This window comes from Stenella coeruleoalba, assembly GCF_951394435.1.
Source record: "Stenella coeruleoalba genome assembly, chromosome: 11".
Lineage (NCBI taxonomy): Eukaryota > Metazoa > Chordata > Mammalia > Artiodactyla > Delphinidae > Stenella > Stenella coeruleoalba.
This window is the reverse complement of record NC_137157.1, coordinates 86,597,168-86,612,628: the sequence shown is the minus strand read 5'-3', so window position 1 is coordinate 86,612,628 and position 15,461 is coordinate 86,597,168. Positions and strand designations below refer to the sequence as shown.

The 15,461-nt window shown below is 36.3% G+C and overlaps 1 protein-coding gene across 3 annotated transcripts in view; it reads left to right on the top strand.

The window, feature by feature from the left end:
• Nucleotides 1–12,578, top strand: part of AEBP2 (AE binding protein 2) — a gene marked incomplete at its 5' end in the record, with an annotated part of 101,339 nt that extends 88,761 nt beyond the window's left edge. For all 3 annotated transcript variants that reach the window (XM_079938045.1, XM_079938046.1, XM_079938044.1), the window contains one exon: nt 527–12,578. In XM_079938045.1, coding sequence (XP_079794171.1) covers nt 527–572 — 46 coding nt within the window. In that variant the 3' untranslated portion in view covers nt 573–12,578. The remainder of the gene's footprint in view (nt 1–526) is intronic.
• Nucleotides 12,579–15,461: the final 2,883 nt, after the last annotated feature.

The window sequence follows — 15,461 nt, the reverse complement described above, 5'->3', positions numbered from 1 at the left end:
AGCGGGGACACCTGCAGTCTTAGTCACTGACAATGGGTTTAGTAAAAGTTGCACATTAGATTCAACCCCCTTCCTTTTTTTTCCTTAAATCCAGTATTTAGAATAATATTTATGCTTAGTGTAAACATTCTGTGAATGAAGTAGGCTCTTCTGTGGAATATATTAATATATTACTGTATATCCACATTTTCATGGAATGGTACTGTGGGAGACTGAGCAAACACTCTTCTGGCAACTTAGTAGAACAGCTTCTTAAAGGCTTTGCATGCTTGCTGCTTTAAGCTGCCTTTTTTTTTTTTTTTTTTAAACCCTTTAGTGATTACAGTAGTTTATATTGAAAAGAAAACCAATTACAACATGTGCCCTTAAAAATACCAAAAGCACTGTAAGGATATTTGTCTTGACAGTGTCTATTGATTTGAAGTCATATAAGGAAATATTTAGACAATGAAAATTATCAAAAGATAATTTACCTTTCAATTATGATAAATAGATGTGATTGGTTGCCATTTGTGTTCTTTTGCAGAACTCTGATAAGAAAAGTGTTCAATTTGTATTTAAGCAAACAGTGAACGACATTTGCAATCAACTAAAAATTCGTCTATCGAATTAGGGCTGAAAATTTCTGTTAAAGAGTGTTGCAGTATGTCTGGTGGCTCCCCTTTCAGGACTAGGGTTTTCTCATGGAGTACAGTATGTTAATATTTACCTATATAACTAATCTGTTAACGGTTTTTGAAAAACCTTTATTTCAAATTATTTGAATAATCCTCATATTTTCATTTTAACCTATATAAGCCTCTAATTTTTTTTTTTTTTCTGAGGAAAGCATTTGGTTATGAGTTGTTTTTTCTTAACATAAGAAAAATTGTATTTTTTTTAAAAGTATCTTCAAACTGAATCCTTTATGCACCAAAGTTGGTTTTGAAAAGGAAAATAAAATCACTTTCTTGCTTGGTAAGCAAGAAGCCATATGGATTTTTTTTTTAACTTACAGAAATGGAAATATGTGTAACTTGTTAGTATTGTATCAAACAAATGTTGCATAGAGATAATAGAACATTGCTTGTAAATAATTCAGCAGATTTGTAATATATTTTTATATTATGAAATGTACTGTAGATGTTTTTCTAGAGGCATGAAAAGTTAAATGTATATATTATGGGTAGAGATAATATTGAAGGATATTGTAATTCACTAGTGCTGCCAGAGGAATTGTTAATAAAGCACCTTCTTTAACAATAAATGTCTTTTGCAGACTTAAGGGACTATGTACTACTGTTAATATCTGTAAGAACAAAACACATTGAACATCCTTCCAGAAAGTCTTTGAGGGAGGACCTATACCCATAATAGAATTATGGCACTCATTTCTGACAGTGACCGTGAAATCAATTATTTCCTTACTGTTGGAAGGACATATTGTAAAGTATGTGGTTATATGCAGTCAAACTGCAGAAAATACTCCTGATTAAGGAGTTTTCACTTTACTACAGTGATATAAAAACCAGCAGTTTTTACACTAAAATTTTTTAAAGAAAGAATAGACAAAAATATAGAATTAATAAGCCTTTTGGTTCCAAAATGGGAAAGGTTCCATGATACATAAATCATTTCTCATTTACTTTAAAAAATTTTAAAAAAATAATAAAAATTATGGGAGACTTTATTCGTTAACAATGGGGTAAAGAGCTATATACGTGAAGTGAGTCATATAAAATTAAATGAAGTGCAAATGAAAGCACTGCTTCTATAAGACATTCTGGAATGGTTGTTTAATAAGGGTATTATTCATATGACTTGTAGCAAATGTGGTTTTATTTTTAAAAAGAAGAAAAGCAGTGTGTTTTCTTACTATTTTTTTGTTTTCTTTTGCTTAAGCACTTCATCAGTTGCTTTATTCTGTATCTGCGAAGTAATCTGCAATCTCCTTTGTTCTTTTTAAATTTTGATTTGTTATAAAATTGCCAAATAGAAGTGTTTCAGATATATAGTTTGTACTTGTATTTTTATTTTATTGCCTCATGTTCTTGTAAGTCATTCTTAATTGACCGATGATTGTAGACCTTGCCTGAGTATTTTTTCTAATAAAACAAAGCAAATCACATTTAGTTTCAAAATTGTAACAATTCAATTAAATTTTAAAACATCTAAAATATACATCTATATTCTTCAGGGGCACAGCGAATAGATTAGTTTTCCCATTGTGTAGAAATACTAAGATGTCAAAACCAAATTTCATGGTTATTGATTAGCCTCTGAGTACTCAGTCGCTCAAGATACTCTGCTGCTTATCTGACTTTGTTCTGATACTATTTACACACCAAAAAGAATATTGAATTAAAATGAAATAGTTTTATAACTTGTATGTATACATATATACACACATGCAATTATGATTGGGAAACAAGTGTGGAAATTTTTATTTTATAGTGTTCATTTAGTGATAGCTATCCATCTATATTATTCTTCCTACCACTGTGGCCCCCCCTGCCCCCCAGTATATGACATATTTGTAATATGGCATCTAAAATAATTAGTCTCTCATTCAAAATCCATTGTCTTTTCAGCAGCAGGCAAAACTGCAGCTCACAGGCATACCCATTCATTTACTTGTGACTGCTTTCTCCCTGTTGTGGCAGAGCTGAGTAGTGACACTTTATTGCCTGCAAACTTAAAATACTTACTGTCTCACCTTTTAAGGAAAAATTTGCCAATCCCTGGTTATAGTTGATAAGTTGTTTTGAAAAATAAAGCTAGACCGCACAACTTATATTTTAATATGATAGTATTATCTTGGTAATAAAGCACATTAAATTTCAGTGAGTTGTTTAATATACATCAGAGTAGATATTGCCATATTAGGTACATGCGACAAATTTTTTTTTTTTTTTTTAACTTTTACATTGGAGTTCTTAATAGTTACTAACATTTTGCCGTTTGTATTTTGTTTTACTAAATAGGACTAAATGAGATTTTGTAAATCAGATCATGTTTAAATCGTACGGCACATCTGCTCTATCTCAAAGAATCTTAGAAGTGGAAAATACTGTAAAATTTAAAGTTGTTTATTTTTCTAATAAACTTACTTTTTCATATATAAATCTTCCCTAAAGTAGACACACATTACCTCTGAATTTCAGATGAAAGGAAATTAAGATGGACAGTAATTGACTCTCAATGTGTATTTTAAGATTTGTTTTACTCTCATTTGAAAGCATTGATAATCACGTCAGTAAACCTTTGTGAAACTTTTTTCCCTTTCACACCTTAATAAAGTGTTTTAAATATGCAAGTATTCTTAAAAGGGTAGAATTTGCCACAGTTATTTAAGACCTCTTTTATTGTTTGCTGTTTGAATTCTTTTCTTAATACTGTATGGTTAATAAAAGTGTTAGCTATTTGAATAAAATATAAAAATGGGAAAATATGGTTTAAGTCTTTAAAATAGTTGATGGGGGGGCTTTTTATATGGTTACAACTATTTTTTTCTTTTTAAGTCTTTAATACCTCTGCATAAGTTCTCTAAAAGACAAAGAGAAATTCTTAGTTTAGGTAGGTTCTCAATTTGAAAAACTGATACCTGTATAACAAGGCCTAGGGTTGCAGACCTACAAGGAGATGCTTATATATATAGTCTTTATTAAAAAGGGAGCTGAATCATATATGTCATTTGAATGTCTTGGGGTTTTGGTGTTTTGTTTTTTTTTTTGAGAGAAGTGGCACTTTTTTGGGGTTCAATGAAAAATATTTTTCTATTCTAAAAATGTATAAAGTATTTCTTAAAAGGTAAGATTTTTAAAGAAAACGTCTTACATATTTTTCTTTTTTAATTATTAAAGAATCTGACCTAGTGGAGAATGTTTTGCAATTCCAGCACTATAGCTTTAATATAAATAAGGTTTGAGGATTTTTTTTTTTTTAAGGGTTAGAGTCTTTTGTCATTTCTAATGGTATGAGCTTCAGTAGCCTTAAGAATGTGACAAAATGATGTATTATTTTAAATTAAAATTAAAAAAAATGTTTACATAGTCCAGTTCATTCTCTGAATCAGATTTGCCTGGTATATAACACATGGTTCTATTACTCTGAAAATTAAAAAGGACTTGTAACCAGTTAGAGCAGGAATTGCAACCCATATATTTTTCTAGGTTTCTGCCATAGCTAGTCCCTAGCATGATGCATGGTACAAAATTAGTCTCTGAAATATTTGTTGAATGAGTATTGTAGGTGAATACTTGTTAAAGAAAGGTATTTTGGAGAGTACTGGTTGAAGCAATCTGGCTTAAACCACCCTCTGTGATAATATTTAACTTTATATATGAACCTATAAAGGGAACTATATTTCAGTTTGTCTAAACATTCTCAATGGAAAGAATTATTGATGTTATATTTTTACATACTCAGTTGTAATGTAAGTATTTTTAGTTTGTTTAATTTTGTTAAAATTGTCCTCAATCATGTTTTTGTGGAGGCCCCTCCTCCCTTTTTAGTTGAAGTATAGTTGATTTACAATGTTATGTTAGTTTCTGGTGTACAGCAAAGTGATTCATATACACACACACATATTTGTAGAGCCCATTTTTAAAATAATTAAGACCTCAGTTATATTTATGATATGAATAACGTGTTTTGAAGTAATAACACTATTTTAAAGGAGTTACCCAGTATTCGATTACTTTATCTTATTGTTTTCATCTCACAGCATTGTCACCCAAAGGACCTTTTTCCCTCTTCAGTATTTATAAGATTCTGCTAACGGAAAAGTTAAATTTTATAAATCTTACAAATTTATTATGAAATTGCCAAGGATTTATATGTTCCTGTTAAAGAAAACCATTTCAGAAATTCGTTCATATTTGGATGACTAATAAGTCTCATATAAGATTATTACATGTTTGAGGGAGTTTTCCTTTTAGAAAAGTAAACTGTTTTGGGGTGAGTGTGTAGCTAGGGAAGAATAATAGATTGTAAAAGGTGAGCATTGTGAGCGTTTACTCTTGATAGCTGGGCCCAGTTCAAATAGTTTAGCATAAACATCATTGAGCGTTGCATAAGAGTAGGTCAGAAGGTTCCCAGCTTATGTCTTCTTTTTTAAAACTTGAGGTAACGTTGGTGTTTATAACATTATATGTTGACTTCTGTGTACACTACAGTGTTCTCACCATCAAAAGTTTAGTTTCCATCTGTCCATCAGTCCACCAGTTGACTCTTCTTTGCCCATTTTATTCTCCCACACATTCCCCCTTCCCTTCTGGTAACCACTGCTGTCTCTCTGTATCTGTGTGTTTGTTTTTGTTTGGTTTTCTTCATTTATTTTTATATTCCACATATGAACATATGAGTGAAATCATACAGTATTTGTTTTTCTCCATCTGACTTCTCTTCACATAATACCCTTAAGTTCCTTACAGATTGTTGCAGATGGCAAGATTTCATCTTTTTTTTTTTTAATGACTGAGGAGTATTCCATTTTGTTTGTGTGTGTGTATGTGTGCATATATATACACACATGCACACACACATCTTCTTTATCCATTCATCTGTCAGTGGTCACTTAGGTTGGTTCCATATCTAGGATATTGTAAATGACGCTGCTGTGAATATAGGGGTGCATATGATTTTCTGAATGAGTGTTTTCATATTCTTTGGATAAATACCCACAAGTGGAATAGCTGGATTATATGGTAATTTATTTTATTTTATTTTATTTTTTTTGCGGTACGTGGGCCTCTCCCTGCTGTGGCCTCTCCCGTTGTGGAGCACAGGCTCCGGACGCGCAGGCTCAGCAGCCATGGCTCACGGGCCCAGCCGCTCTGTGGCATGTGGGATCTTCCCGGACCGGGGCAGAACCTGTGTCCCCTGCATCGGCAGGCGGACTCTCAACCACTGTGCCACCAGGGAAGCCCGGTAATTTTATTTTTTAATTTTTTGAGGAAGCTGCATACTGTTTTCCATAGTGGCTGCACCATTTTGCATTCCCACCAACAGTGTCCAAGGGTTCCCTTTCCTCCATATGCTCTCCAACACTTGTTATTTCTTGTCTTTCTGATAACAGCCATTCTAACCAGAGTGATGGAATACCTCATTGTGGTTTTGATTTGCCTTTCCTTAATAATTAATGATGCTGAGCATCTTTTCATGTACCTGCTGGTATCTGTATGTATTTTTAGGAAAATGTATATTCAGCTATTCTGCCCGTTTTTAAATCATGCTTGCTTTTTGTTGAGTTGTATGTGTTCCTTATATGTTTTAGATATTAATCTCTTATTGGATATATGATTTGCAATTTTTTTTCTCCTATTGGTAGGTTGTCTTTTCATTTTGTTGATGGTTTCCTTTGCTATGCAGAAGCCCTTTAGTTTGATGTAGTCCCATTTGTTTATTTTTGCTTTTTGTTCCCTTGCCTAAGGAGCCAGATCCAAAAAAAATATTGCTAAGACCTTCGTCAAAGAGTGTACTGTCTGTGTTTTCTTCTATGGGTTTTTCATGGTTTCAGGTCTTATATTTAAGTCTAATTCATTTTGTGTATGGTGTAAGATAGCGGTCTAGTTTCATTCTTTTGTATGTGGCTGTCCAGTTTTCCCAGCGCCATTTATTGAAGAGACTCATTTCTCTGTTGAATGTACTTTGCTCCTTTTTCATACATTAATTGTTCACGTACGTGTGGATTTATTTCTGGGCTCTGAATTCTGTTTCATTGGTCTGTGTGTCTATTTTTCTGTCAATGCCATGTTCTTTTGATTACCATAGCGATGCAGTATAACTTGAAATCAGGGAGTGTGATACCTCCAGCTTCTGATTTGTATTTTATTTCAGAGTTGCTTTGGTTATTTGGGGTTTTGTGGTTCTGTATAAGCTTTAGGAGTTTTTGTTTCATTTCTATGAAAACTCTTATGATTTTGATAGGGATTGTGTTGAATCTGTAGGTTGCTTTAGGTAATGTGGACATTTTATCAATGTTAATTCCAGTTCATGAGCACAGAATGTCTTTCCATTTCTTTGTGTGTTCTTCAGTTTCATTCAACAATGTCTTAAGAGTTTTCAGTACACAGATCTTTCACCTCCTTGGTTCAATACATTCCTAGGTATTTTTTTCTTTTTGTTGTAATTGTAAATGGAATTGTTTTCTTAATTTCTCTCTCTGCTAGTTTGTTGTTAGCATATGGAAACACAGCAGTTTTTTGTATATTGATTTTGCATGCTGCAACTTTAGTGTATTTAAAAAAATTTTTTTAAATTTATTTTTGACTGTGCTGGGTCTTCGTTGCTGCACATGGACTTTCTCTAGTTGTGGTGAGTGGGGTCTACCCTTCGTTGTGGTTCGTGGGCTTCTCATTGTGGTGGCTTCTCTTGTTGCGGAGCACGGGCTCCAGGCGTGCATGCTCAGTAGTTGTGGCGCACAGGCCTAGTTGCTCCGTGGCATGTGGGATCTTCCTGGACCAGGGCTTGAACCCATGTCCCCTGCACTGGCAGGCGGATCCCCAACCACTGTGCCACCAGGGAAGTCCCTGTATTTATTATTTTTAATAGTTTTTTGGTGGGGTCTTTAGAGTTTTCTATGTATACATCATGTCATCTACAAAGTGGCAGTTCTACTTCTTCCTTTCCAATTTCGATGCCTTTTTTTTTTCTTTTTCTTCCCTAATTGCTCTAGCTAGGACTTCCATTACTATGTTGAGTAAGAGTGGCTAGAGTAAGCATCCTTGTCTTGTTCCTGATCTTAGAGGGATGGCTTTCAGTGTTTCACTGTTGAGTATAATGTTAGTCATGGGTTTGTCATAAATGGCCCTTGTTACGATGAGGTATGTTCCTGCTATACCCATTTTATTGAAAGTTTTTATTATACATCAGTATTGAATCTTGTCAGATATCAATATTTTTCTACATCTATTGAGGTGATCATATGATTTTTATCTTTCATTTGGTTGCTGTGATGTATCGTATTGATTTGCAGATGTGGAACCATCCTGCATCCCTGGAATAAATCCTACTTGATCATGGTGTTTGATCATTTTAATTATTGTATTTGTTTTGCTAATATTTGTTGAGTACTTTTGCATCTGTGTTCATCAGGATATTGCCTATCATTTTCTTTTTTTGTATTGTCCTTGTATTGGCTTTGTAAAATGAGTTTAGAAGCATTCCCTCCTCTTCAGTTTTTTGGAAGAGTTTGAGAAGGATAGGTATTAGCTGTTCTTTGAATGTTCGGTAGAATTCACCTGTGAAGCCATCTGGTCCTAGACTTTTGTTTTTTGGGAGGTATTTGATTACTATTTCAGTCTCTCTCGTAGTGATTGGTCTATTCAGATTTTCTATTTCTTCATGATTCAGTCTTAGAAGGTTATATGATTCTAAGTATTTATGTATTTCTTCTAGACTGCCCAATTTGTTGGCATATAATTTTCGTAGTATTATAATCTGTTGTATTTCTGTGGTATCCATTGTAATTTCTCCTTTCTGTTTCGGATTTTATTTATCAGAGACTTCTTAGCCAGTCTAGCTAAAGGTTTGTCAATTTTGTTCCTTTAAAAAAAAAAAGCTCTTAGTTTTATTGATATTTCCTATTTTTTAGTCTCTTTAATTTATTTCTGCTCTGATCTTTATTATTTCCTTCTTTCTGCTGACTTTGGATTTTGCGCTTTTTCTAGTTTCTTTAGGTGTAAGGTTTGAATATTTATTTGAGATTTTTCTTGTTTCTTGAGGTAGGCCTGTGTTGCTGTGAACTTCCCTCTTTTTTTTTTTTTTTTTTGCGGTACGCGGGCCTCTCACTGTTGTGGCCTCTCCCGTTGCGGAGCACAGGCTCCGGATGCGCAGGCTCAGCGGCCATGGCTCACGGGCCCAGCTGCTCCACGGCATGTGGGATCTTCCCAGACCGGGGCACGAACCCGCGTCCCCTGCATCGGCAGGCGGACTCTCAACCACTGCGCCACCAGGGAAGCCCGAACTTCCCTCTTAATACTACTTTTGCTGCATCCCATAGGTTTGGTATGTTGTATTTGCATTTTCATTCGTCTTCAGGTATAAAAAGATTTCTTTATTTGTTGACCCAATAATTGTTCAGTAGCATGTTGTCAAGTCTCCACATATTTGTGAATTTTCCAGCTTTTTTCTTGTTTTTCATTTCTAGTTTCCTACCATTGTGGTTGGAAAAGATGCTTGATCTGAGTTGAGTTTTATTTAAGTTATTGAGACTTGTTTTGTGTTCCAAAATTTGGTCTATGCTTGAGAATGTTCCACATGCTCTTGAGAAGAATTTGTATCCTGCTGCATTTGGATGGAGTGTTCTTTATTAAGTCCATCTGATGTAATGTTTCACTTAAGGCCGCTGTTCCCTTGTTGACATTGTGTCTGGGTGATCTGTCCATTGATGTAAGTGGGGTGTTAAAGTCCCTTACTATTATTGTGTTGCTGTCAATTTCTCCCTTTAGGTATGTTAATAATTGCCTTATGTAATTTGGTGCTCCTATGTTATGTGCATATATATTATTAACTTTTATACCTTCTTGATGAATTTTCCCCTTTATCATTATAGAGTGTCCGTTTTTGTCTCTCATTACCTTTTTCTGTTTTGGCATGAAGTCTATTTTGTCTGATATTGAGTATGGCTACACCTACTTTTTCTTTTGTCTGCTGTTTGCTTGAAGTGTCATTTTTCATTCTTTCACTTTGAGCCTATGTTTGTCTTTAGAGCTTAGTCTCCTGGAGGCAGCATATAGTTGGGTCTTGTTTTTCTAATCTGTCCAACCACCCTGTGTCTTTCTTTGTTTTTTGTTTGTTTGTTTGGCCCAGCCGTGTAGCTTGTGGGATCTTAGTTCCCCAACCAGGGATTGAACCTGGGCCATGGCAGTGAAAGTGCCGAGTCCTAACCACTGGACTGCCAGGGAATTCCCACACCCTGTGTCTTTTTGATTGATGAATTCAATCCATTTATATTTAGGGTGATAGTTGATAAATAAGGACGTAGTACTGCCATTTTATCTTTTATTTTCTAGTTGCTCTGTATCTCCATTGTTTATTTTGTGTCTATTTCTGTCTGCCATTTTAGTTTGGCGGTTTTCTATGATGTTCTTCTGTTTCCTCTTTCGTTATTTTTCGTGTCTCTGATCTAGAATTATATGGTATGGTTACCATGAGGTTTGTATACATTTCTCATAAAGTGGTTCTTTTCCTGCTGATCGCCTCTGCATTTGCCTATATGACTTCTGTCCTTTTCCTTTTCAGCCATGTTTTTGTGGTCCCAAATTATCCCTTTTTATGTTGTAAGCTGGTTACCATATTGAAGTCGCTTTAGTTATTTTTGCTGCTTTTTCCCCTTTAACCTTTATGTTGTAATTAAGTGTTTAACCTATTCTAATACAGAGTTACAGTTTTCTAATTCTGTCTTTCACCTTACTCAAAAGTTTTGTGTACTTTTGCCTTTTCATTTCAGAAGGAAGTTGTCCTTTCACCATTTCTGGTAAGGCAGGCCTAGTGGTCATGAACTCCCTCAGCTTTTGTTTGTCTGGAAAAGCCTTTATTTCTCCTTCGTATCTAAGAATAAATTTGCTGGGTATTCTTGGCTCACAGTTTTTATCTTTCAATATTTTGAGTATGTCATTCCGCTCACTCCTGTCCTGTAGTGTTTCTACTGAGAAATCTGGTAGTCTAATGGGGGTTCCTTTGTAGGTTGCTCTTTTTTTTTCCCTTGGCTGTCTTTAAAATTCTTCCTTTGCCACTGACTTTTGACTGTTTAATATGATGTATCTGAGAGAAGGTCTTTTTGTATTGAGGTAATTAGGTGTTCTCTTAGCTTCATGGACTTATACATCCAGTTCATTCACCAGGTTTGGGAAGTTCTCGGCTATTATTTCTTTAAATAAACTCTCTTTTCCCTTCTCCCTCTCTTCTGGGATACCCATTATTCTTATGTTGCTCTTCCTAGTAGAGCCTGATAGTTCTTGTAGAATTTCTTCTTCTTTTTTTAGATCTTATTCTTTCCTTTTCTACCTGTGTCATTTCTAGATTTCTGTCTTCAAGCTCACTTGAAGAGATTTCTCTCTTCCATACCACCTGCTTTATTTCCAATGCTTTCTACAGTTCCAGAAGTTTGTTTCTTTTTTTTACAGTTTCAATTTGTTTGATAAAGTATTCTTTCTGTTCATTAATTTTATTCCTGAACTCTTTGAAATGCCTTTCTGAATTTTCTTGTAGCTCATTGTGTTTCTTCATGACAGCCAGTCTGAATTCTCTGTCAGTTAGATTGCAGTATTCTGTGATTTTAAGTTTGGTATTTGGAAAATTGTCATTTTCTTTGTGTGATACCATGGTGTTTCATGGTGCTTGATGAATTTGTCCTCTGCTGGTGCATTTGAAGTAGTGAATACTTTTCTTTTAAAGCTTTTTTTTACTTGATTCTAACAATTCAACAGGTTAGTAGTTGGAGGCCTTTTCTTTTGTTTTCCAATAGGTGGTGCTGTAGCACAAGTTTTTGGTTTCTCTTACCCGAACTGCCTCTGGTTATGTTTGAGAATCAACGCTTTCCAGCCTCCACTGCCTCTGCTGGGGGTGTCACCTGGTGCCCTCCTTGTTGCTGCTGTGCCTCCTGAGTCACTGGTGCCTTTGCTGCTGCCGCTGCCACTGCTGTTCGTGGTGTTGCTCCCTGAGGCACTGCGAGGGCAGGCACCTCTGACACGCCCACCACAGGGGGAGTTGGGGGAAAGCCAGGATCCTGGGTGCCTCTGCTTCATCTGGGGTTATTGGGTGACACTGCTGTGGGCGATGGGGGGATAGGGGGCAGACTCATGGGTGCACCTGTAGCCGGAGGTTTGGGGTCGCAGGCCCCTGTGCCACTGCTGCCAGTTTCACGCTGACCGCAGGCACTGCTGTAGGTAGGACGCTGGAGTCTCGTGCACTGCCTCCCCTACTGCTACTTGTGTTCTCCTGGGCTCAGCTGCTGCAGCCAGGGGTGCTAAAATCATAGGCACCTCCTCTGGGGGGCGTAGTCCACTCACCTTTAGATGTACAGGTGTATGGAATTCTCTGGTGTTCTGGTTTAATGAGCAGAGGAACCTCTGTTGCTATGGATGTTTTACTGGATGTAGATTGAAAGGGAGTGTCTCATGCCGCCGTGATGTTGACGTCACTCCCAGCTTATGTCTTCTTGAATTTCATAAATTAAGAGGGCTTAATTGGTTATCTTTGTGTATTTTTAGTACTGGTATAATACCTTTAAAAGATTGCAGTGAGTGTCATAAATGTCATTCTTTGTAGAAGTTGAGGGCTTATTTAAGTTTCGTTTTATTTCTTCCTTTTCTCTATATGTTCTCCCCTAAGTCACCCAAAATACCTAATTTCCTTTTTAAAGGTAACTCAGAATTGTCAGCAGTTCATTCAAAATTTATCTTAAACATCAATAGTATTTTAAAAATACTTTCTTTCTTTGTTATTAAAATTAAGAAATGATGGAATTCCCTGGCGGTCCAGTGGTTAGGACTTGGCGCTTTCACTGCTGTGGCCCAGGTTCAGTCCCCGGTTGGGGAATGAAGATCCTGCAAGCCACACAGTGCAGCCAAAAAAAGAAAAAAGAATACAGAAAATAGGGATAATAGGGTTACTTTCAACTGACCATACTTTCCTAGTCTCCAGATTAACATTTTGTTGAATTCTTACAAAATGTTTATTTTGTGCTATTTAAATTGCTATTATATGCCCAGTTCTACTGTTTGGCTTTTACTCAAGACATTCATATAGCTATTTCTTATTCTTTTTTATGGCCAGGGGTGATGTGTACTGTAAATCGTTTAACCATCCCTGCTTGTTGACACTGAGATTGTTTACGGGTTTTGTGTCATGTAATTAATACAGTAGCATCCTTGAAAATATACTTGCAGAGAGATTTCTACACTGCAGTTTCCTGTGAGGGACTGGTAGCCGACTTAAAGAGCTTGTGAGTTGTGTCTGTTACCAGTTTTGGTATTTTGCCAAAATATCTTCCTAAAAGCGTGGCGCTAACATAGACTCCCATCGACCGGTTGTGGATGCTCTTTTCCCCTGTGCCACACCAATACTTAAGTACTATCAATCTTTAAAATTTTAGTCAATCTAAAGTGGAAAAGTGGGTTGAGTATGAATTGCCTGGATTTAATTCTCAGTTCAGCTGAAAACTGACTTGGTGGTTTGGGGGAAGTTAAACTCTCTGTACCTGCTTTTTCATTTATAAAATGGCATGCTGTTAATCACTTTCCTGATAGGATTTGTTGTGAGGTGAAAATGAGATGACGTGTAGTCGTTGTTTTGCATGTGTGTGGTTTGAAGAGTGCAATCTTCCCCCCACCCCCTGCCTCTTCCTGGCTTGCGGGATCTTAGTTCCCTGACCAGGGATCGAACCCGGGACCATGGCAGTGAAGGCACTGAGTCCTAACCACTGGGCCACCAGGGAAGTCCTTGAAGAGTACAAGAGTACTTAATCTTAATCTTTCTGTCTTCTTATGATCCCTTCAGACCTACTGTGGATGTGGTCTTTTCTTGTCATTGGAAGAAATCTCATGCGGGTTCCGTTCGTTTTTCTGATTATGCTTGGGTAATAAAAAGCTCCCCAATCTCATGTAGTCATAAAAATAATCTCATTTTAACATTTTATTAATTTCATTAAGTATTTATCTCTTAATCAATTTTAATTGTACTATTAGATGAATTTTGACAGTTGCTCACAACCGTGAAATCGCCAACACAATCAAGGTACAGAACACGCCCACCACCTCCCATAAGTTTCCTCCTGCGGGGTTGCAGTTCATCCTTTCCTCCAGCCCCAGACACTGGCAACTGCTGTTCTGTATTCTCTCTTAATGTATTGATAAGATTGGTTTGCATTTTCTAAGATTTTATATAAATGGAATCATACATACATGTACTCCTTTGTGTCTCATTTCTTTCAGAATAATGATTTTGAAATGGATCAATATATACTGTAAATAGTTACATTTTCTGCTTCTATAGTGATATTAAACACTTCTGTATTTTTTGTCTGTATTCTAAGTAGGCATTGGGAACACTAAAAATTATCTAAATTCTTCTGACTTCAGTTATTAAAGGTTTACTAAGACTTCTGGTTCTGGGATATGATTGGGCAGCATTAAATACATTATTTAAGGCAGTTGTTTTTTTTTAAAACAAACTGTTCAATCATAATTTCATAATTTATATCTGTTTTTAAGGTAGTTGTGTGGCTTAAGATGGAAGTTTTTAGGTATTCCTTTATACTGGAGATGTGAGAACAAATATTTCTAGCAAATAAATATAGCTGTCGTACTTAGAATGTCATGAAGTTAGCTGTTAGCCTACAACATTAATAAAATAGTAATAGAAAGCAAAATCTTAAGAGCATCTGCAAAGTGCAAGGCACTGCAAACATTCTTGGTCTCGTGGGACTGAAAAGGGTGTGGATGGGAGATGGGAGTGTAAGGGTAGTTGGTAAGGCAACACTTGAGCAGAGCCCTGAAGGAGTTGAGTGAGGAGTCATGCAGGTATCTGAGCGAAGAGCGTTTCTGGCAGAGAACAGCAAGTACAAAAAGCCTTGAGGCAAGAGCAGTTATTCAAATAGGTTATCAGGTTCTTAACATTATCCCAGCATGATCCCAGGTATTGGTGATGCTGCATTGAACAAAACATTACAAGAATAATTCCAGCTTCTTGGAGCCGACGTTTTATCAAGCTTGGTGTGTTGTTGGGCGGGCATTGATGCGAAAGGACTTTGAGGTGGCGGGAAGGTCCGATGACTCTTTGAAGAAGTGACTGTAAAGAGCAAGGGCAGAGGCAGGAACCAGAACGGATGGTGGTAAAAAGCTGGAATTTGGGTGTTCATTTGCAGGTAGATTTGCTGGGAGTTTGGATGGGGTATGAGAGTCAAGAATGACTTCAGCTTTTGGGGTATGAACGAGTGGACTGGAGCTGCCCTCCCGATAGTGATGGGAAAGACTGCGGTGTGGAGAAGGTTTGGCGGGGGGTGAATTAAGCTTCGAGTGGTTTATGTTTGGGATGCTTATTAGACATCCATGCAGGGGCGTCATGAGTCAGAAAGGAATATATAGTGCAAATGATTGAAAGTTGAAGACCATGAATGCAATTTACATACTTTCTTTGAAATCTAGGCTAAGTTAAATATTTATAAAGACGAGTTTATCATTTCACCTCCAGTGGAGAGTTTATAGACTTCCTTTGGAGTCTGGGCTTGAGCAAAAGCAGGACGCTGGGCCATTTTTGAACAAGCTAAGCAGCAGGAATTCAAGCAAAGACCTAGAAGAAACAGATAGTTTTTGATTGGTTTATCAACTGCCAAGTGGTGGTAAAGAATGATCAGTGGTTTGAGAGTTGCTTGTGATAAAAAAAAAAGTTAGGAACAGAAAGACAACTGCTTATCCCTTATATCCTGTATACCAAATACTGATTTAAGCGAATCATCTTAAATCCTTTCTACAATAATG